At 39.8% G+C, this 23,560-nt stretch overlaps 1 protein-coding gene across 1 annotated transcript in view; it reads left to right on the top strand.

The window, feature by feature from the left end:
• MCTP2 (multiple C2 and transmembrane domain containing 2) overlaps positions 1 to 23,560 on the top strand; it is a 258,431-nt gene that overhangs the window by 57,745 nt on the left and 177,126 nt on the right. The window contains 1 exon segment of the mRNA XM_032175198.2: positions 6,929 to 7,461. Within this exon segment, the coding sequence (XP_032031089.1) occupies positions 6,997 to 7,461 (465 nt within the window). The 5' untranslated portion in view covers positions 6,929 to 6,996.

The following is a 23,560-nucleotide window of genomic DNA, read 5'->3' as shown; positions in this document are numbered from 1 at the left end:
GACCACATTGGGGGTCATAAGTCAAACCTTAACAAATTTAAAAGAATTAAAATCATAAAGAGAATGACTTCTGGTCATAACTGAGTTAAACTGGAAATTAATAAAAAGATAGAAAAATCTTCAGATACTTAGAAATTACCAATATACTTTTGAATAAACCATGACCCAAAGAGAAAGTTTCAAGAAAAATAAAAAATAAAGTGAGGCCGGGTGTGGTGGCTCACACCTGTAATCCCAGCACTTCGGGAGGCTGAGATGGGTGGATCACTTGAGGTCAGGAGTTCAAGACCAGCCTGACCAACATGATGAAACCCTGTCTCTGCTAAAAATACAAAATTGTCGAGTGTGGTAGCATATGCCTGTAATCCCAGCTATTTGGGAGGCTGTGGCAGGAGAATTGCTTGAACTGGGGAGGTGGAGGTTGCAGTGAGCTGAGATCATGCCACTGCACTCCAGCCTGGGCTACAAGAGCGAAACTCCATCTCAAAAAAGAAAAAAAAAAAAAAAGTGAAAATAAAACATAATTTTACATAATACATGACCCAAAGAGGAAGTTTCGAGATAAATTAGAAAATATTTTAAACAGAAAAAAATGAAAATATGACATTTCACATCTTGCGGCATGGAGCTAATATGTAGCCTTAAACCTTATTTTTAAAATGAAGAAAATGCTCAAAGCCATAGTCTAGGCCAGTGGTTGGCAAATTTTCTCTGTGTATGTTTGGACAGTAAATATTTTAGGCTTTCTGGGCCATATGGTATCTGCCACAACTATTAAACTCTGCCATTGTGCAAAAGCAGTCATGGCCAATATGTAAACACATTAGTGTGGCTACATTCAATAAAACTTTATGTATAAAAACAGGTAGTTGTATGGATTTGGCCTGTAGATTACCACCCTCTAATTTAGCCACCACCTTAAGAAAATAAAAAAAGTAAGACCAAATTAAACCTGAATCAAGAAGAGAGAAATAAATCATAAAGACAAGAGTAGAAATGTATGGTATTGAAATAGTAAAACAATGAAAATTAAAAACCCAAATCTGGTTCTTTGAAAAATAATCCATAAAATTGATAAACCTCTACACTATACTTACTGGAGGAAGATTGGATGCTTTCTAAGACTGAGGGGGAAAAAAAGAATATTCATTCTCACTAATACTATTCACTATCTTATTTGAAGTCTTAGTCCAATAAGGCAAGAAAAAGAAAAGGCATAGCATATGGAGAGGAAGAAATAAAAATACCCAACATGACTTTCGATGCAGAAGACCTAAAGGAATATAATAAAACCAATACGTAAATTTAGGAAGTTACAGGATACAAAGCCAATATAAAAAAATTCAATTGTATATGTTTGTGCCGAAAACACACAATTGGAAACACAAATGAAAAGCCATTTACAATAGCTTCAACAAAAACGAAATACAAATTAACCTAATAAAACATGTACTGGGTATGTGTGCTAAAACCAGAGAATGCTGATGAAAGAAAGGAAGGAAGACCTAAAGAAATGGAGAGGGCTGCCATGTGCTTGTATTGGAGACTAAACATAGTAAATATGTCAGCACTCTCCAAACTGCTCTATTTATTGAAAACAATACCAATCAAAATGTTAGCAGTATCTTTTTTATAGAGAGTAACTCATTCTAAAATGTATGTAGAAATACAAAAATCTAGAATAGCTAAACAAATTTGGAGAGGTCACACTACCCAATTATAAGACTATCATGCTTCAGCAATCAACATGGTATTGGAATAGTTACATAGATCAATGGAAATGAATAATGAGTCAAGGTTATATACCTACACAGATGTAGCATAGATTTTTGATGAAAGTACAAAAGCAAGTCAGTGGAGATATTACAGTCTTTTAAAACAATGACATTGGAAAAAATTATTCACATGTAAAAAATGAACCTTAAACTAAAGATAACACTATACAAAAGTTATCTAAAATAAATTATAAATCTAAGTATAAAATGTAAAACTATATTCGAAAACATGGGAGAAAACCTTTGTTAATTGGGATTAGACAAGGAGTTCTTATAGATGACACCAAAAGTATATAACATAAAATTTTTCAAAATGGCTTGTTAGACTGTATCAAAATTAAAAACTTTTACTGTACAAAAGACACTACTAAGAATGAGAAGACAAGCTACAAAGTAGGGGAAATATTTGCGAACTATGTGTTCAACAAAGGACTAATATCCAAAATATATAAAGAACTCTCATAACTCAACAATAAGAAAACCCAATTTCTAAAAATTGTGTAAAAATCTTGAATAGACAGCTTATCAAAGTAGATAAAAAGACAGGAAATGCATAAAAAGGTTTTCAACATCACACATTATTAGGAAAATGAAAATTAAAAACCCAGATGTTGATAATACTATGTACATACCTACTAGAATGGCTAAAATTAAAGTCCTGATAGTACTAAGTGCTGAGTAGGATATAGACAACTGGATTTCTCATAATTGTTGATGGGAATGCAGATTGGTCTGTTAAAGTCCGGCAAAGAGTTGTCAGGTTCTTTATAAAGTTAAACATTCACTTATCATATGACCCAGCAATCTCACTCTTTGGCATTTATCCCAGAGAAGTGAGAACATATATTCGTACACAAAAAACCTATACACAAATGATTATAGCAACTTTATTTGTAAGAATTCCAAATTGGAAACAACCCAAATGTCCTTCAAGGGGTAAATAGATAAATTGTGGTACATCCACACAATGGACTACAACTGTCAGCAACAAAAAGTTGAACTACTGACATGTGCAGCAACTGGATGAATCTCAAAGGTAACGTGCTGAGTGAAAGAAGCCTGTCTCTAAAAGTTACATACTGCATGATTCCATTTAGAAAACATTCCCCAAAAGACAATAATGATAGAGAATAGAACGGTGGTTTCCAGAGGAAGGAAGTGGGGGCCTGGGAGCGCGTGATCCTGTGGAGATAGACAGACCCCTCTGTGTCCCGATTGTGATGGTGTAAACACAAATCTGTAAATGTGTTAAAATTGTAGAACTGTGCACCAAAAGTGAGAAAAAAGCCAATTTTGTTTTAGAATGATTTCAAAAATAAAGTTGAAAAAGCCATTTCTTAACAAAACAAAGATGGTGAAACTGTTGGTTCCAGTGTCCAGGGGTTAGGTATATCCCTGCTTTCCACTTGGAATTTCTCTTGAATATATTATAATGTACCAGTAATATGTGCATTCCTACCAGCTTCACCCCCTCAAATAAAGGAGGGAAACTCTCTCTTGGCACAGGACAGTGTAGTGCATGGAGAAAATAAACATTTTTCCACTTAGACCCATTCTTTAGAGATGCAACTTTGTTTTCACCAACTCCTTTTCTCATTTTCTTAGAGATATTTTTGATTTGCTTAGATACAGAGATTACAAACCTCTTCATTTCATAAGAGGTTAATTCCCATTCCCAGTCTCCCTTCAAAATAGGAGATTTCCCTCAAAGGGGAATGTAAGCCTCTCCCCTAGGATTCGTAAGCTTTGAGCTGCACAGTAACACCAGGGAGATTTGTTAGAAGGCAGATTCTTGGCACTCAGGTTCATTTTCTGTGGTGGAGCCCAGGACTGTCTGCTTTTATTTATATTTATTTATTTTGAAACTTTTTTCTCTTTATTTTTCTTTTTTTTTTTTTTTTTTTTTTTTTCGAGACAAAGTTTCACTCCATCACCCAGGCTGGAGTGCAGTGGTACAATCTCAGCTCACTGCAACCTCCACCTCCTCGGTTCAAGCAATTCTTGTGCCTCAGCCTCTCAGTTGCTTGCATTATAGGTATGAACCACCATACCTGGCTAATTATTTTTATTTTTAGTAGAGATGGGATTCTGCCATGTTGGCCAGGCTGGTCTCGAACTCCTGACCTCAAGCGATCCACCCGCCTTGACCTCCCAAAGCGCTGGGATTACAGGTGTGAGCCACCAGGACTGGCCAGGACTGGGTATTTTTAAAGACACTCTCTTGATGAGTCTGTTTGGGGTACCGTAGGGAACCCCTTTGAGAAATTCTATAAAGCCAGGAATTTAAACTTGTAATATTATCTGTCTGTCTGTCTCCATCTCGATAGCTCTCATTACTTGTGTTGAAACACATATGGCTCCACCTGACTGTGTTAAGCATTGTACAGTGTCCCACTGTGTGAGCATATCTGAAGTCTTGCTGCTCCCACGGAAGTCACAGTGCTGCTTCTCCAGGCTATGTTCAGGTGTACTTTATTTCACACATGTGCTGAGTCTTCATCAGCAGCCACTGCATGACATATGTGTCATTCCCAAACTTCAGTCTCATTGGTTTTGCTGAGAAGGTACTGGCCACCTTCTCCATTTTTATGTTTTCCATATTTATTACTTTCTTTACAACAGACTTTTCAGTTATTTAAATATTTTCTTTTTCTTTCAGCTTTAGATTTTTAGTTCATCAGAATGTTTCTTCTGTCAAAAATTCTATGTGTACAAAAAAATAGCCAGGCATGGTGGCATGCATCTGTAGTCCCAGCTATTTGGGAGGCTGAAATGGGAGGGCCGCTTGAGCCCAGGAGTTTGAGGCTGCAGTGAGCTGTGATCGTGCCAATTGCACTCCAGCCTGGGCAACTGGAGTGAGAACCTGACTCAAAAAAAAAAAAAAAAAAAAAAAAAAATTCTGTCTGGTTGTAATTAGTGTGGAATTTGTATAAATTCTTTTTCTCAGATGTTTCAATTGCATTGTTTTAATTTCCACATACATGATAAATTTTTTCAAGACTCTGCTGTGTCCTGAGTCTCTCATAGTATCTGTCACATTGTGGGTCCTCTGGTTGTATTAGCTGGTTTGACATTTCCCATTTCTTACAGATTCCTCCCGGGTCGCCATAGAGTGCTACCCTACTCTCCTTCATTACATGCTAATTGAAGGAAAATATTGCTATATGAAAATAGAAGCAATGCCTTTTATCATATTTGCAAGTCAAGTTATGAGATGTGAATTGAATGTACTTGCGTAATTGCTAATGTGTGAAATACAAGTTTCTGTTTAGGATAACGTTTTTAAAAGCTGCAAAAAAGTTGTAAAATATTTTAAACATTTAAAGCCAAAATGACCCAATACAAAGTAACGGAAACAATTTTAAAAGTAGATAACTTTGTATTAAACATTTACTCCGTACCTAGCACTGTTCTAGGTACCAAAGCACTTTCTGTGTATTAGCCCATTCAGTCCTCACCGCAGCCTCCTGAGGTACTTACTGTTAAACTCATCTGTAACGTGGGAATAACAATGAGACACAGAGCTCTTACATAACTTGAGTAAGATATCCAAACAAGAAATAATGAGAATAATGGTAGAGACAGCTTTCTGTGTCTGAGCACTTTAAAGCATCAGACACTGTGCTTTCTACTTTGTCTCATTGTATCTGTAAACTAGGTAATCTCATCCCCACTGGGTGGGTGAGGCAATGGAGGCTTAGTGAAGTGACTTGCACCTGGTCCTACATCTAAGTAGAACACAGCAAATCAGAATTTTAACCCGTGGAGTCTGTTTTGAGAGGCCAAGCTCTTAATCTTTACATTATCTACAGAAGATAACCAAGTTCATCCTGGGAGAAGCTCTTGCCATGTGCTGGTCATTAGGCAAGGGCTATAGAGACAGAATCCTGACTTTCAGCAGGCAAATGGCTGCACGCACCCTGATCTCTGGCTCTCTGGACCGCTCTTCACAATGATTAACTGTCCTCTCCTGGAAGGAGCTGGGGTGGGGCACGACAGCCAGGGTCCTTGATTTTAGAAAATGTGTTTTGTGGAAGCTCTTGGCCTCTTTTGGCCTCAGCCAAATGTGGCAGAATACAAACATGCCAGGTCTCAGTGTCTGCCCATCCTGTTCTTTTTCATACTGAAAGGATTTATTATGAGGCATGTGACACATAAAATAAGAGTTATTTCTGCAAATCTGATTTTGATTTGATCCCTGATGAGTTCAACCTGTTATATCCCAAATCACCACTTTCCTCCACAGCATTTACCCTACTCTGTAATTACGTATTTACTGTATGTGTGAAGCATCCTTGTCCCTCATAACCAACTGTTAGTGAGCGACACTTTCTCTCATTCACATTCTCAGGCTAAATCTCGGAAGCTTGCTTTTTTTAAGGGCTTCATTACGGGAATTTTGTCATTTCTTCTGAATAAGAACAAAACTCACATTTTTATAAATGTTTTTTGCTCTCATCACCCATATGTGAATATAAATTTGAAAGATACTAGATGGAATCCTAGTCGATAGGGCCATATTTTTGTTCTTCAAAATGTACACTTAATTCTGGGAAGGAAGTTGACATGATTAAAGCAGGGATCAGCAATCCACAGTCTGCTGGGTTTGCAAAGTTTTATTACAACACAGCCACATTCTTTCATTTAGGTATTGTGTCTGTCTCCTTTGATGTCACACAGCAGAGTTAAGTACTAGTGACAGACACCATCTGGCCCACAAAGTCTAAAATATTTAATAACTGGCCCTGCACTGAGACTATTTGTTGACCTCCGGTTTAGAGAAGTAGAAAGTCCCCACCCCTTGATCACACTGAAGAACAGCTGCTGTTGGTGTTCTTGTGAATGTCTTTAGCTCTGCTTCCTGTGGGAAGGAAATAAGACAGTTATCTTTTCATGAAGCATTTTTTTTTTTTTTGGTGCCAACCTTATAATCTCATTCTTTATTTTAATGTTTCCACAATTGCTCTGATAAAATTCCTTTAAAAAGTTCTTTAAAAATGCTTTTCCCAATATTTATACAAGTTACCAATCAAATGTTGCAGTCTTAATCATTTATTGGAAACTGTAAGATTTTTGAGTCATGTTTTCCACTATGATGTGCCTTACTGCCACCAAGAAGGTTCATGGTCTTTTTTTTTTTTTCTGTTTTATAGGAGTCACTGCAGTTGTTTTCAGTAGAGGTGTACTCTTGAGAAGTGGCTTCTTGGGTCTTCATGCAGCCATGGATCTGGATAAACCATCTGTTTGGGGCTCATTAAAACAGCGGACCAGGCCATTGTTGATCAACTTGAGCAAGAAGAAGGTGAAAAAGAACCCAAGTAAGCCCCCAGATCTGAGGGCAAGGCATCACTTGGACCGCCGCCTCAGCCTGTCTGTGCCTGATCTCCTGGAGGCTGAGGCCTTGGCCCCAGAGGGCCGGCCTTACTCCGGGCCGCAGTCTTCCTACACCTCGGTGCCCAGCAGTCTGTCCACTGCAGGGATCTTTCCCAAGAGCAGCAGTAGCTCCTTGAAACAGTCCGAAGAAGAATTGGATTGGAGCCAAGAAGAAGCCAGCCACCTCCATGTGGTGGAAACAGACTCGGAGGAGGCCTATGCCTCTCTGGCTGAGCAGAGGCGGGTGTCCAGCAACGGCATCTTTGATCTTCAGAAACCTTCCCTTGGAGGGAATGTACCAGAAGAGCCAGAGGTGAGAATAGGGCTGGGCTCTCATTTTTCTCTCTCTCTCTCTCTCTCTCTCCCTCTCCCTCCCTCCCTCTCCCTCTTTCCCTCTCCCTCCCTCCCTCTCCCTCCCTCCCTCTCCTTCTCCTCCTCTTCTCTCTCCTCCCCCTTCTCTCTCCTCTCCCTTCTCTCCTCTCCTCCTCTCCTCTCTCCTCCTCTCCTCCTCCTCCTCTCCTCTCCTCTCCTCTCCCTCTCCTCCTCCTCTTTCCCTCCTTCCTTCCCCTCCCTCCTCCCTCCTCTCCTCCTCTCCTCTCCCTCCCCTCTCCTCTCTCTTTCCTCCTCTCCTCCCCCCCCTTCCTCTCCTCCTCTCTCCCTCCTCCCTTCCTCCCTCTCTCTCCCTCCCCCTCCCCCTTCCCCTCTGCTTGGAAAACTTGATTAGAAGTTATTTTTGTGGTTAGCTCAGATGGGGAGAATGTTGTTTACAAGAATTTAAATTAATGCAGTATTGATTGCACCCGGTGTTCCCATTAGTTTTAGGGTTGACCTCTGTGTATTTTAAAGCTGTTACAAATAACTCTTCCAGAATACTTTAGGACATTAAAAGCCATATTGGATGAATTCTCTTTTATCTGTCTCCTGGCAAAGAAATTAAGTGCATAACTTTTCCTGGAATTTTTTTAAGTGTATGTTTGTCTCTGTCACTACACCATTGCCCAGTCATACCTGCAGGAAAACCATGCATATTATTACTCCTAAGAAGCTATGAATGTATGTCCCCCTTTGACTGCCTGAGGATTTGAACGTCCTTCTATTTTACACCTGTGTGTACGCTCACCTGTGAACATGCATTCTTTTAAAAAAGTTAACAAAACTTTAGTATTTCAATACAATTAACCTAATATAATGATGACACAAACATTATATTTCAAGAGTGAATATAATTTAAATTCAATTCAATCCCCAGATTACCAAATCATGATTTTAAGTGACTGATGTAATTAGTTGTTTTTAAAAAGTCTTTTGTTACTGACACTGAAGTAGGTTTCCATGTTGAAGTAAGGGGTTAATTTTTCTGTGTTCCAGGTTAGTGTTACAATGGCATAGAAAACTGGTTGTTCAACTTGGATTTTTAGTTTCACTTTTAGAAACAAAACTCATTGCTTATTCTATGTATCAGGGTTTCAGTGGGAAGGGATCATGGATGTTTGGAGAATATCATGGCCATATTTGTTAGCAAGCATTACTATATTAAGACACCATTAGCCATAAATGACTTTAATTATTTTTTTATTTGGCATTACATTTTATAAAATCCATTTTGTAAACCTTTTTTGACTTTTTAGTTATTTATAAATTTGAAATACATGTTTCCACTAAACAAAATGCAAATGAAGTAGATTATTAAATCAGGTCAGTATAAGGAAGGTAACATGTTGAATTATATAATAAAGTTAATCTTCATCTTTTTATTCCTGACCAGAAAATACAAGTGGGCTTCTTGGCTTTGATATGCTAACATTTTCATACTCAGAAGGAATTTTTTTGAAGCAACTGCTGTTAAACGATTTAGAACTTTTATTGTCATGGCCGGGTGCGGTGGCTCATGCCTGTAATCCCAGCACTTTGGGAGACCGAGGCAGGTGGATCACGAGGTCAGGAGATTGAGACCATCCTGGCTAACACGGTGAAACCCCATCTCTACTAAAAATACAAAAAAAATTAGCCAGGCTTGGTGGCGGATGCCTGTAATCCCAGCTACTTGGGAGGCTGAGGCAGGAGAATGGCATGAATGCCGGAGGTGGAACTTGCAGTGAGCCAAGATTGTGCCACTGCACTCCAGCCTGGGTGACAGAGTGAGACTCTGTCTCAAAAAAAAAAAAAAAAAAAAAAAAAAAAAGAACTTTGATTGTCTTTGTTGACTAAACGGAAATATTTGAATGCTACTCTAGGCCAGGCAGTGTGAAAGTTGCTATTGGACATAGAGATGGGTAAGAAAGTGCCTCTGCCCTCCAACTATGATTTTTTTGGGAGATCTTATAAGCAGAGCATAAGAGGCAACTGGATATCAGAGCTGTCGTTGCAAAATGTTTCAGCCTGGTGTCCTGGCAGCTCATTGGAAGGAGGGGATCAGTGTGTGGAAAATGAGGGCATGTTATCTGCGAAGCAGTGTCCAAGTTGGCACAGAGGATAGTGTGCTTGCCAGGTGAGGAAAGCTGGTGATCACAGGCCTGAAGTGTGGATGGGTGCTGTTGGGGATGATGAGTGTTTTGCTCTACCTGGATTGGAGGCTCTGGGAGCTTTGTGGTGTGATGTGTGTCTGGAAGGGTGGGCTGGTCCATGATAGTAGATGAGGGGTTGTTGGGTTGACTATTTTATCTTCTCCAGGCTAAATGCAGAAAGCTTAGAATAGGCAGATTCCATCCAGAATAACCTATTCTGGATCATTTGATTTTTTCCCTTTTAACGCAACCATTTTTTTAACCTTTGTTCTCAAAAATGAATCCTTTGCTCCTCTTTTTCTGACCTAGAAAGTACAAAACAAAGACCAAGACTGATTCTACCATTCAGGGTTGTGGTTCTCGCTACTTAAGTGCCGCTGATTTGCTGGGTGGCATGCTTGCAGAGGACAGAGGGACAGGAGTGCTGCTGATCAGACCCCTAGGATCCCTTGCAGTCTAGTTCTGTCCACCCACCTCCCTCCTCGCTGGCTCCTCCCCTCAGTTCTGCCTGTTTGAGTTGGGCCTGTCCCACTACCCAGTCCGAGTTCCAAAACTGAAGAATCTGGAGTCCGATGTTTAAGGCCCTGTCCCGCTACCAGTTTATCACATGGTACAGAAGAGGGGCTCCCTTACTTGTCTTCTCCACTAGGCTGTGTTCATTTGGAGGATTGGCATAGCTGGGGAGACACATTTGTCTTTGTCTTCTAAGCGTCTAGCTTCATGCCTTGCGCATAGCACATAACGTGTGCTCAGCTGATATTTGTTTAATACAAAAACAATGATAGCAACGTGTGCATTCAGGTTACTTGGGTATTTGTGTTTTTCCTGTGAGTTTTCTTTAGTTTATGATTAAACGAAAATCAACATTTGTGGTTTTTGAAAAAATACTCAATTGTATTTTATATGATAATTGAAATTAGAGGTTTAGGCAGGTGTAAACTTTTTAGCTGAAATTTGATATTGATTTTAACTCTGAATTTATCATTTCTGCTTTTTTTTTTTTTTTTTTTTAACAAAGAGGGAATTCCTGCAGAATTCATATCACCTGAGAGTTTGGGAATTGGTTCCTCTGTATTTTAGATCTGGCTTATCTGTTTCTTCCTAGTTAATAGCTGGTGGCTTTCTATACCTTGTGTGGAATGGGGAAGAAATGAAGAAGAAGGAAGGAGTTGGCATGTGGCAAGCCTGGTGTACAGCAAGGACAATCAGATTTTTGTCCAGTGTTCTCAGTTTAACTTACTTTGTTTTTAGCTTTCCAGAGGGGTCAGGCAAGGAGTGAGCATCTGTGGCCTGAGGGACCCCTAGGGCTTTGCCTCTTCTGTTGTATACCAATGCTGCTCTGGTGCCAGGCTAAGCCTGTGGCAGTGGGACAGGACCCCAAATACCAGCAATGCCTGAATTCTGCGGTCACCTCCAGGCCCACCAGCATCAGCAAAGAAAGTGAAATATTAGTCTACTGTTACGGGGAAATGGAATGATGGGGCAAAAGAGGAAAGTAAGGATGAGGGGCAAGGAAGCAGGAATGTGAGAAACAGGACAGGCAGAGCCTAAAGTATTGCAAGTGCCAAAGCCAGCTGTAAAACCAAAAGGTGAGAACATATGCTTAGAAGAAAGGATACCTCGGTGGAAGAGGATTTAGCCAGACTCTGTCTTGAACTCCGGATCCACACCCTACTGGATGTCTCTTAGGAACCTGGTTTCGACTTGTTTTGACAGAACTCACTGTCTCCCTGAAGAACCACCTCAAACACAGACCATGATTTCTTGGCAATATCACCATTATTCACCTAGTTTTTCAAGCTAAACACCTGTGAATAATGGTAGTCTCTTACTTTCCCTGCTTTTCATGTTCTATGGGATCTTTTGTCATCTCACATGTTTCCTCCTCTCTTACCTATCATATTAGTCCATTTTCATGCTATTGATAGACATAACGAGACTGGGCAAATTACAAAAGAAAGAGGTTTAATATGGATGACTTACAGTTCCACATGGCTGGGGAGGCCTCACAATCATGGCAGAAGGCAAGGATGAGCAAGTCATGTCTTACATGGATGGCAGCAGGCAAAGGGAGAGAGCTTGTGCAAGGAAACTCCCTGTATTAGGGTTCTCTAGAGGGACAGAACTAATGGAATATATAGATATATAAGTTTATTAAATATTATCTCACATGATCACAAGGTCCCATGATAGGCCATCTACAGGCTGAGGAGCAAGCAGTCCAGGTTCCAAAACTGAAGAATTTGGAGTCGGATGTTTGAGGGCTGGAAGCATCCAGCACAGGAGAAAGGTGTAGGCTGGGAGGTTAGGCCAGTCTGTTTTCACATTTTTCTGCCTGCTTATATTCTAGCCGCACTGGCAGCTGATTAGATTGTGCCCACCCAGATTAAGGGTGGGTCTGCCTTTCCCAGTCCACTGACTCAAATGTTAATCTCCTTTAGCAACACCCCCACAGACACACCCAGGATCAATATTTTATAACCTTCAGTCTAATCAAGTTGACACTCAGTATGAACTATCACACTCCGCCTCATATAGATCTCATGAGATCTCATGAGACCCATTCACTATCAAGAGAACAGCATGGGAAAGAGCTGCTCCGTGATTCAGTCATCTCCCATGGGTCCCTCCTACAACATGTGGGAATTATGGGAGCTACAAGATGAGATTTGGGTGGGGACACGGAGCCAAACATATCACCTACCCCATATTCATTCTGTTCTACTGAAATCCTTCCCATACTTCAAGGCCTAGTGGAAACCTTCCTTCTCTGTGGTGCTTTTTCCAACTCTGCGATGAGTGTAATCAGCCTGCCTTCATTTTCAAGCATGTCACTTTTACTCTGACTGAGCACTAACCTCAATCTGTTTTGTGGAGAAATCTGTAGAGAGAAGAAGGGATTGCAACAGGAAGAGGAGGTAGAAAGGGGAAGGCAAATTGGTCCTGGGCAAGGGCATCACTGAATAAATCCTTGAGAAAGTCGGCATGCTCTAAGACATGTACTAACTGTCCAGTGGTCATCTGGCTCAGACTGACTCATGATAACCAAATGGTCATGAGTCTGAGCTACAAATGACAATCACAACTAATTTGCCATGAGAATTAAATACTTTAAAGACTCTAGGCCAGATGTGGTGGCTTATGCCTGTAATCCCAGCACTTTGGGAGGCCAACAAGGGCGGATCACTTGAGGTCAGAAGGTCAAGACCAGCCTTGCCAACGTGGTAAAATCCTGTCTCTACTAAAAATATAAAAATTAGCTGGGTGTGGTGGCACATGCCTGTGGTCCCAGCTACTCAGGAGGCTGAGGCACAAGAATTGCTTTAACCCAGGAGGTAGAGGTTGCAGTGGGCTGCGATTGTGCCCATGCACTCCAGCATGGGTGACAGGGCAAGATGCCATCTCAATAATAATAAAGACTCTAATGTTCTTTCGATGTAAACAGCTGATTCTTCATTGTTGTCAAATCACATGGAAAGTCAAATCATAATCAATGTCTACTTCATTAATTTGTTAGGAGAAATTATTATCTTAGGGCCTGGAAACGCTTGAAATGCATTTCCTCCCCACAGTCAGCCTTTAGGAGAAGTCACATGAGAATCGGGAAAATTGGTGCAGGGATCGGCACACTGCAGGGAGAATGCATGGGCTCCATGCTGAATGGTATTTTATACACCATCCATCTCACAATAAGTACTGAGCCACAAATTAGAACTTGATATGCTCACGCTTTGTCTGCTAGGGTCACCTTTATCCATCTCTGCCTGTGAGCCCACTTAGTCCAGGAAGCCTGGATTTTAAAGTCCCTCCTCCTGAACAAGTCCAAACTTTTATTGAGGCTTCCTGGCATGACCTCTCCCTTTTTCTGATTGACACATTATTTCATTAATTGTATGTTATCACTTCATTAATTGTAAGGCTGATATCATGGTGGCCCAGCACCCATATTGTGTCCTTTAGGTGACTTTGTATGTCTGGGTGCTGACGGATAAGAGTCATTGCTTGGATTGAATTGTGTCCCCCAGACCAAGTTCTTATGTTGAATCCCTAACCTTTACATGACTGTATTGAAGATATGGCCTTTAGGAGGCGATTAAGGATGAGTGAGGTCAGAAGCATGGAGCCCTGATCCAATGGAACTGGTGTCCTTATACAAGACAAAGAGACACCAGAGATCTCTCCTTCCCCACCATGTGAGGACACAGTGAGAATGGAGTCATCTGCAAGGCAGGAAGTGGGTTTCTGTTGTTTAAGCCACCTAGTCAGTGGTATTTTTTTTTTGTTAGCATTTTATTAGCTAATATATAGAGTGCTTATGCAGTACCAGTATATAATAAGGGCACAATATAGCATTATACTTCCAAAAACAATATATCTAAAGATTAACAACAATGGTAACATTTAATCAGAAAATCAAGAAGAAATCTGACACAGATCTACAATCCCTTATCCAAAATCCTTGGCAACACATGTGTTTCTGGATTTAATTTTTTTATATTTTAGGGTACAATACATTGTATTACCTATATTTTACTTAATGTGTAGCAACCCTTCATCAAACACACTAATGTTTCTACAATGAAATGTATCAGTAGTCACACTAAATGGAATATTTTTTTTTTTTTTTGGAGACAGAGTCTCGCTCTGTCACCCAGGCTGGAGTGCAGTGGCATGATCTCAGCAACTTCCGCCTCCCAGGTTCAAGTGATTCTCGTGCCTCAGCTTCCCAAATAGGTGGGACCACAAATATGTGCCACCACACCCAGCTAATTTTTGTATTTTTAGGAGAAATGGGATTTCAGCATGTTGGCCAGGCTGGTCTCAAACTCGTGGCCTCAAGTGATCCTCCTGCCTTGGCCTCCCAAAGTGCTGGTATTACAGGCGTGAGCCACAGCACCTGGCCCATAAAGGATAATTTTAAATAGATTCATGTCAGTTCAGATTTTGCTACTAAATGAATTAAGAAATTTTTTTGTATTTTGGAATTACAGATAAGGGATTGTGAAGCTGTATCTGTAGAGCCATAAATCTTATTTATTAAATAATAGAATAATCATTAAGGGAAATATACAGCAATAATGATATTAAATGAAAAAGTTTTCTGAAAACCTAATGAGTACCCAGAAAACCTAATAAGTTTGTTTTTCACTTAAGAAAAAACAAAAAATGTATATATAGTTATCATACAGGATATGTTACTTGGCTTACACTTGGGTGACTTTTTTGTGACATGAATTGTCCACAATGCCTGCCTGGAACATCTCCCTAAATGTTCCCGTGACTGACTATTTCAGATCTCTGTTCAAATGTTACTTCTTCAGACAGGCTTCCTTGATCACTCTATTTAAAATACTGGGTGAGCGGCATGCATGGACACTTTCACATACAATCACACAGAAACTCTCTTTCCCCTTTCCTATTTTCTTCTTCTTTTTAGCACTTATCACTATCTAGCATTATATTATACATTTGTTTATTGTCTTACATAGACTGGAAACTCTATGACAGCAGACATTTCATTTTGTTCAAGCATCTGGAACAATGTCTGGTAAATAGACATTTGATAAATGTTGTTCAAAACATGACCCAAGAAAATAAGGCTGACTGAAAAACAACAAAGAATTCCAAGAACTAATCCTGACATAGCAGGCCATACCTACTTTCCAGAAGTTCAAGGCCAGAAAAAAAACAGCCATTTAAACACCAACTGTAATATGTTTATGTAAGGTGTCTATTTTTTGTAGTAATATAAAAAAAACTCTTCATCATATACATACTTCAGTAAATACTTATTTCCGATCCAGGAAATATAAGCTAATCATTACATTTACCTTATCTTACATTTTATTTTTTATTGATACAAAATACTTGTACATATTTTGGGGATACATGTAATAATTTAATACATTCATATAATTTGTAAAGATCAAATCAGTGTAATTGGGATATCTGTCATGGTAAATTTTTGTCTTATGTTATTTGAATTATTGTCTTTTAGCTATTTTGAAACATACAATAGGTTATTATAAACTATAGTCACCCTACTGGTTTATCACTATCAAACTGTACATTTGTATCCATCAATCAACCTCTCTTCATCCCTCCTCTCCTCTCCCCTTCTCTACCTCTGGTAACCACCAATCTACTCTCTGTCTTCATGAGGTCAGGGCTGGGATTACTTGCATGAGCCACTGCGCCCAGCCAGGATTTCACTCTTTTTTATTCCTGAATAATATTCCATTGCATGTCAATCACATTTTCTTTAACCATTCATCCACTGACGGGCACTTAGGTTGATTCCATATTTTGGCTATTTCAACAGGACTTCAATAAACATGAGAGTGCAGCTATCTCTTTGTTGATTTCCTTTCTTTTGAATATATACCCACTAGTGTAACAGCTGGATCACCTGCTAGTTCTACTTTGTTTTCGGAGGCACTTCCATACAGTTTTCCATAGTGGCTGTACTAATTTACATTCTCACCGACAGTGTACGAGGGTTCCCCATTCTCCACATCCTTCCACCAGTATTCATTATTCCCTATCTTTTTGATAAGAGCCATTTTAACTGGGATGAGATGGTATCTCATTGTGCTTACATTTACATTTAATAATTAATTTTGAGTATTTTGTTTGAGTATTTAAGTAGACAAGAAAAAGTACGCTCAAAAGATAAAAATGATTACTGTAACAAAATATTAAATAAATAACTGACTTTATATTTTTCACTTGGAATATTGTCCTGATTTCTTCCCCTGACACATTTTAATCACCAGAGAAAGAAATCCCACAGATCTTCTTCATCTAATTGCAAAGTGCTACTGCATTAGGTTATAAAAATGGCCTGGATTAGCTTCAGAAGGCACCAGTGTCTGGTTGCATGTACGTACAGCAACACATTGCATTTAAAAGTAAGCAAGCAAAGGAGTTTTAGAGCTATCACAAAATATGCAACAGAGTTCAATAGTGCTATTCAGTTCAGATAGATCCACTCTTTGGAAAGTCTTACTTGGAATCTTCATAAGCTTGATGCTCCAGCTAGGAATTAATAAGCGTGTTGTTGTTGTCGTTAACAGGGAAGTTGAACTGTTTCGCAATCATTTATTTCTGAGCTCTAATTCTCTGTGGCAGATAATTTCAGACTCAAACCTTTTCTAGTCCTCTGCGATTCTTCTCAGCCATCAGGCACTGCCTGCAATACATAAGAGGCAGCAAAAGATACTCCGCAGGTGCTGGAGACCACCAGTGATGCGTTTGCTTAGCAGTCCCTGAGCCCCATTTCCGGTATTTTGTTATATTCGCCTGAGCTGACTAACTCTGTGGTCTTAACAGTTTTAGCCTCAGAGGACGATCTCATTCCTCTTGTCACCACGACTTGTGGCTAAAGAGGAGCTAAGAGCACCGTAGACTACTGCCACATACCAATACCTCCACACACATACACACACGCGGGTATATATATATATGTGTGTGTGTGTGTGTGTATATACCTTTTTATAGGTGTGTGTGTATACACACATAGCTGTTTAGAAGTCAGTCTCTCTTGTTAGAGTATAAGGTCTTGAAGAGTAGAAATGTCATTTTTCTTCTTCTCCCAGCCTTTCTGCAAACCTTGCTTATATGGTATGCATGTATATTGATTCCTGTTATCACTGCAGTTGACTTTCCAGCCACTGCCAAAGGCTCCGAAAGCCATAAGAAATTTAGCTGTGCTGGGGAAGGGTGATACATGGAGGCCCTACGTGGGTAGGGCCCTAAAGAAAGGAGTTTCTAAGTGTCAGACGAAATGTGAAGAAGCTAAAGTTAAGGGAACTTGGAGGGAGAGGAGCTTATTTTTTTATTTTTTTCTTCTTATCTAGTTTTTTTTCTCCTCATTTTCTCCTCTAGTCAGCACTCTCCTAGTACTTATTTTACAAGACGCTTTTAACATGCATTGTAAAATCAGCTAAGTATTTAGAAAATGCATACGGTCTATTCTGGTTCTTGCCATAGGTGTTGATGGTGAAATTGGGATTAGACACAGACACTGGAAAAAATGACCAGCAATACCAACCAGTCTCTACTCAGTGGTAGATAACCAGTTGAGATAAGTGGGGAGGTTACTCTGAGCAGGGTGGTCAGGAAAGGCTTGAAGAGAACTCCTTTTGAGAATTAGTAAGACTTAGATAGGCAGAGAGTAATACAGATTAGTTAAGTTTGTCTGTGGGGCTAGAAAAATATGAAGGTCTTAGCCCAGTACCTGGCAGCCACAAGCATCTAACAAGTGCTCACTGCCATGATTATGGTTGTATTCATTAGTGTTTATAATTATTTTTAACATTGCTTATTTTTCAGAATGACATGGAGGTTTGGGGAATTTTAGTGACTTGCTTAATGTCATCCAGCTAGTAAGTGTCAGAGACAGGATCTAACTCCGGGATTGTCTGAATCCCGGGACTGTGCGCAGAACTGTGTGTATAACATGAGTTTGGAAGTACAATTCTGCAAATGGGAGAGCTCAGATCTGGAGAGATAAAAAGTTGATCACAAAAGGAAGACATTTATTTTTCTGTGTCCACTGTGTCCTTTTAAACACAAGGATAATTATCAAGATTGAATGGGCTCATTGTCATGGTCAATAACTAATAATTATGAAAGAAAGGATCATTCCCCCTTTCCCATAATCCATGTAATTCCACAATGGGGTATGTCCTTCCCTGACATTTTATTTGGCAGTTGGAGTTGTGAATAACTAGCTTTGGCACGCGCTTACGTGGATGAGTTGAGTGATTTAGAGAAGTTCCTCCACTGAGATATTTCCAGAAATTGCTTGGCAACTGCATAGCTTCAGGTTAGTGATCACAGAGAAGCAGAGTGAGAAACCACAGAGGAGAGGAAACGACCTCCAGGTTGCAAAATTAAACAAGTGCGTCAGTTTCTCTACACTTCAGTGACGTGATTTTTACTATTTTTGTGTGATCTCGAAAGTCGTACCTCAATATGTGATGGTGTGTCAGAGAGGCAGATGTGTCAGCTACATCCCAGGGTCCATCATGGGCTCGGTCTTGCTATTCTTCTTCCTTCCCTCCTTTCCTTTGCACCTGTTGAACACCTGCTTTGTGCTGATGCAGATCTAGATGCTAGGGACACAGTAGTCAACAAAATAGAAAAAAGTCACCTCCCTCATGGAGTTTCCACTAGGAAAGGTGGCATGCTATAGATATGATCAGAACATAAAGTGTCATGGAGAGAAAGAAAGCAGAGTAGGTGCTGGGGGGAAGGTGTTACCATTTTGTACAGAGTGGTCAGGAAGGACCTCTTCCGAGAAGATAACCTTCACACAAAGATATGGAGGAGGTGAGGAAGTGGGTTGTGTGCATAGCTAGAGAAAAGCTTTCCAGAAAAAGAGAACAGCAAGTATAAAGGCCCCAGGGTAGCAGGAGTGTCCCTGATGTTTCAGGAAGAGCAAGGAAGCAGTGAGGCTGGAGAGGAGGCAGTGAGGCGGCAATGGGAGGAGATGGCAGAGAAGTGAACAGAAGCCACATCATGTAGGGCGTTCCTATCCTGCCAGGCAACTCTAGCTGACCATCACAACTGCTTAGTGCACTGAGTGAGCGGGATGCAAGGAACCCCATGGGCTCAATGCTGCATCGCTCATAGGGCAGACGGAATCGTTGGCACATGGGCAGTGCTTGCTGTAGACACTGGGTATAGCAGTAAGTCCAAGCTTTGCCTTGGACAAAAGGTATGGAGAAATGGCGCACAGGCTGGATGGGCTGTGGGCGGAGGGAAAATGGCACCGTCCCGAGGCTTCGTCAGCCAGTCTCTGACTTTGTCCTGGTCACTTTTGGTGGGGAATGTTGGAGGGAACTAAGAAAGGGACTCAGATTGCTCACCACCTTCATCAAGTTCTTTTGATCCACTCTTCCCAAACACATAGGCTGTTTTATGACTATTACTAATATAATTAATAATAATAATAAATAATAGAATAGCAACACCAATCTAATGCTACTTACTGAGGGTTTATGTGTAAGGAACTCTGCCAATTTCTACATAAATATTATCAGACCACATCTATTTGGTTTCCTCTATATACAAAGAGCCCTCGTACAGTGTCTGTCTGAGAAAAGGCTTTCAGTAAATGCCGTTTGAGTGATTTAATTATTCTAACAACCTGTAAGGATCTGTTTTGACCCATTGAGAGATGTTCCCATGTCTTGAATTTTAGGTATATTTTTCAAGGACAGAAAGCTAGAAAGTAGCAGAGGTGGGACTCAAATCTAGGTCTTTTGGACTCCAGAGCCTTGTTCACTACCATGTACGGCTGCCTCCCGGTCAGGCAAGGTGTGCTCTTTTGGGATTCTCCTGGCGCAGGTGTGGTACAGTGAAAAGAGCAGCGTACCCAGGTTACTCAGGGGACGCCCAACCCAGAGCGCTCGCCAAGGCTGAACTCTCCAGCTTTCCTGTGATGTGGACATTTAGCCTCCTGGCTCTGCTTTCCTCTTTGCCAATCGGAGAGACTAAGGACAGCCTGTGGACTTGTTTTAAGAAGTTACAATGAGTATAAATTTTACATTAGAAAGTGCTCAGCAATGTACAAGCAACCATTTCTTAAAGTATCTCCTGTTAAACATGCAAAAAACTTATGGCAGGTCAGTGGACAAATATTACTGAATATGCAAAGTTTTAGAGCATTTCAACAGGGGTTGGTAAACTTTTTTTTATGAAAGGGCCAGAGCTTTGTGGGCCACAGGTCTCTGTCACAACTACTCAAGGTGAGGTCACATGACATTAGCCATAGACAACACAGGAACAAGTAGACAGTGGTGTATTTCAATCAAACTTTACTTGTAAAAGCAAGTGGCAGGCTGGATTTGTCTTATGGGATGTAATTTACTGACTGTTTTATACCATCATATGCTGGAGCAAGGTATATGGACACACACACATGATTCATAATTTGCTATTAGATTAGACAGTCAATACTGCAGGGAAATCACTTTTGGAGACCAGTCTTGGAGATGAGAGAGAATTAAATTTATACACCTTGATCGTATGATCCATAACCTCCTGAAAAGTGTTATAAAAAATAAGAACAGACTTGGCCGTTTGGTAGGCTTGATTGTCTTCTGAATACACCTTCCAGTTTTGACTTCTCATTGCCATGTAGCTCACTTTTCATTCTATCACTGCGTCCAGTTGCTGCTTCATGGTTAATGGAGCCGTCTGATTCCTTTTGCTTATTTTGTAACTTCCTTTGTCCTCTATGTATTTGTGTTTGTGACTCCTATATTCTTAAATATACATATTCTAGATAGACAAGATACGGGTTATAGATTAAATATGCAATATGTATACATTTATATACTTCAATGGGGCAGTTTTTAAAGAGAATACTATTGATTTGTTCAGCCAACTTTTTACTCTTATTTAGCTTTTCTGGATGTGGGTTTATGTTTTCTTCCTCTGAAATTTAAACAAACAGTGACTGCTTACATAATTTTAAATTTGGCTTCCTGTGTGTGCCTCATAGTAAGACCCTTCAGACAGCCACATGGGAGGTGGTATTTGTACAGGATCACATTTAGTGTATATTGAAATGAAAATGTTTATACACAACAGTTTCTTGCCCTCAATCTCAAAGTCCTTGGTGACTAGAGAAGATTTTCTTTTTAAAATAATTGATCTGCCATTCCAGTATCTCCCCATATCCTGCTGAATTTTAATATATTTGTGTTCTTATGGAAGGAAAATCCACTTCTAAAGGGAATGCAAAGTATGTATTATCTTCCCATAAATTTCAGTTTAGCAAGGCAGAATGGAATTATCAATGCAAATTCGCTTTTATTTAAAAAACACAAACAAAAAACACTTATCCGAAAGGCAGTAGTGAGAGCTATGCAAGGGAAGACTAATCTCGTAATAGTGCGCATTCCAAGATGTTAATGCTGTGTTTCTGAATGCTAGTATGTAATTAGAGTTTTGTCATATTGAGACTTATTAGGTTTGATAATATTTAAAATTATTTATCTTCCTGAGTATGTACTTGTACAAAATTTGTTTGAAATGTTAAAATGATGCTTATTAGGTAAACGATCGATAGATAGTATATCCCTAGGATGGAATACTACTCAGCAATAAAAAAGAATGATGCAGATGACAACCTTGATGGATTTCAAAGGCATTAAGTTGGGTAAAATATTCCAGTCTCAAACATTTAAATACTGTATGATTCCAATGATAGGATATTCTAGAAAAGATAGAACTATATGATGAAAATATACAATTACTTGCCATGGGTCTAGAGTTGGAAGATTTGACCACAGATGGGGGTAAAAGTGGGATAGCACAGGCATTTTTTGGGTGGTAGAACTGTTCTATATTCTGATTGTGGTGGGGGGTTATACAAATATCTACAGGTGTTTAAAACTATGGCAATGTACACATGGAAAATGTCAATTTTACAGTGTGTTAATTTTTTTAAGTAAATTGTTTTTTAAAAAGGCCAAGCACAGTAGCTCCTATCTGTAATTCTAGTACTTTGTGGGAGGCCAAGGCGGGAAGATCGCTTAAGGCCAGGAGATGGAGACCAGCCTGGGCTGCTGTGTGACAATTATGGTGACTGTGGGAAGGCATCTCAACAAAAATAAATTTTGTAATAAAATTTATAAAATAAATAAAACTATTTTATTATAAAATATTTTATAACATAAAATATACTATAAAATATATCTATTTTAAAATTTTTATATTCTAAAATATTTATAAAATAAAACAAAACTTAGCCAAGTGTGATGGTGTGCACTTGTAATCTCAGCTACTCAGGAGGCTGAGGCAGGAGGATGGCTTAAAGACAGGAGGTCGAGGCTGCAGTGAGCTATGAACATGTCCGTGCACTCCAGCCTGGGTGACAGAGGGAGACCTTGTCTCAAAAACAAACAAACAAACAAAAAACAAAGGCAATCCACAGGGCTTGGTTACATTTATTGGGAACTTTTTTTTTTGAGACGGAGTCACACTCTGTTGCCCACCCTGGAGTACAGTGATACGATCTTGGCTCACTGTAACCTCCACATCCTGGGTTCAGGTGACTCTCCTGCCTCAGCCTCCCGAGAAACTGGGATTACAGGTGCACGCCACCACACCCGGCTAATTTTTGTATTTTTATTAGAGATCGGGGGGAGGGGTGGGGTTTGCCATGTTGGCCATGCTGGTCTCGAACTCCTGACCTCAGGTATCCGCCTGCCTTGGCCTCCCAAAGTGCTGAGATTACAGGCATTATCCACTACACCTAGCCTAGGGAACATTTAAAAATCTAATAATAGTGGTATTCTGGGGTATTCTTGGTGAAATAAATATTAATTCTGCTCTTTTTAATGAAAAAGTAAGTTACCGATGTAGTTTCTGGGTTTACAAAGCAGGTGGAAATAATGCAACTTCTACTCAATGAATAATACTATAGGCACTTTGCAAGAGCGTGGGGGAATATCCAAAGTTATGTGTCCCCCAGCGGCTGTAACTCCATCCTCCCGTGCATATGGAACGTTTTGCTGTTCTTTATGGTAATCACTTTCCTATCTTGGTGTTTATATATGGTGTGTGACAGTTATGGTGGCTGTGGGAACCATAACTTTAAGTTCTGTGACTTTTCTGTGAGTAAAACCAGCCATAATGTTGAATTAATGTCATTTCTCACATTGAATTTCCTTGTTATAAGTGGAAGACTTATCACATATTTGAATAAAAGCTCCGTTTTCATTTTTGCTAGCATGTAAATTATGGTGGTTAGGTGGATTTTGTCATTAATTAACATCATCATTCAGTACAGTGAGGCCAACTTGGGAGAATATATATGATCCAGTCTGAGGGGTGACACGGTTTAATCATACCTCTGTCCACTCCTCCACTTGAAAGTAGAAGATACAA

The sequence above is a fragment of the Hylobates moloch genome, unplaced genomic scaffold, assembly GCF_009828535.3.
Source record: "Hylobates moloch isolate HMO894 unplaced genomic scaffold, HMol_V3 SCAFFOLD_14, whole genome shotgun sequence".
In the NCBI taxonomy this organism is placed as follows: Eukaryota; Metazoa; Chordata; class Mammalia; order Primates; family Hylobatidae; genus Hylobates; species Hylobates moloch.
Note: the sequence above shows the minus strand (reverse complement) of the source record. Positions and strands in the feature narration are given on the sequence as shown.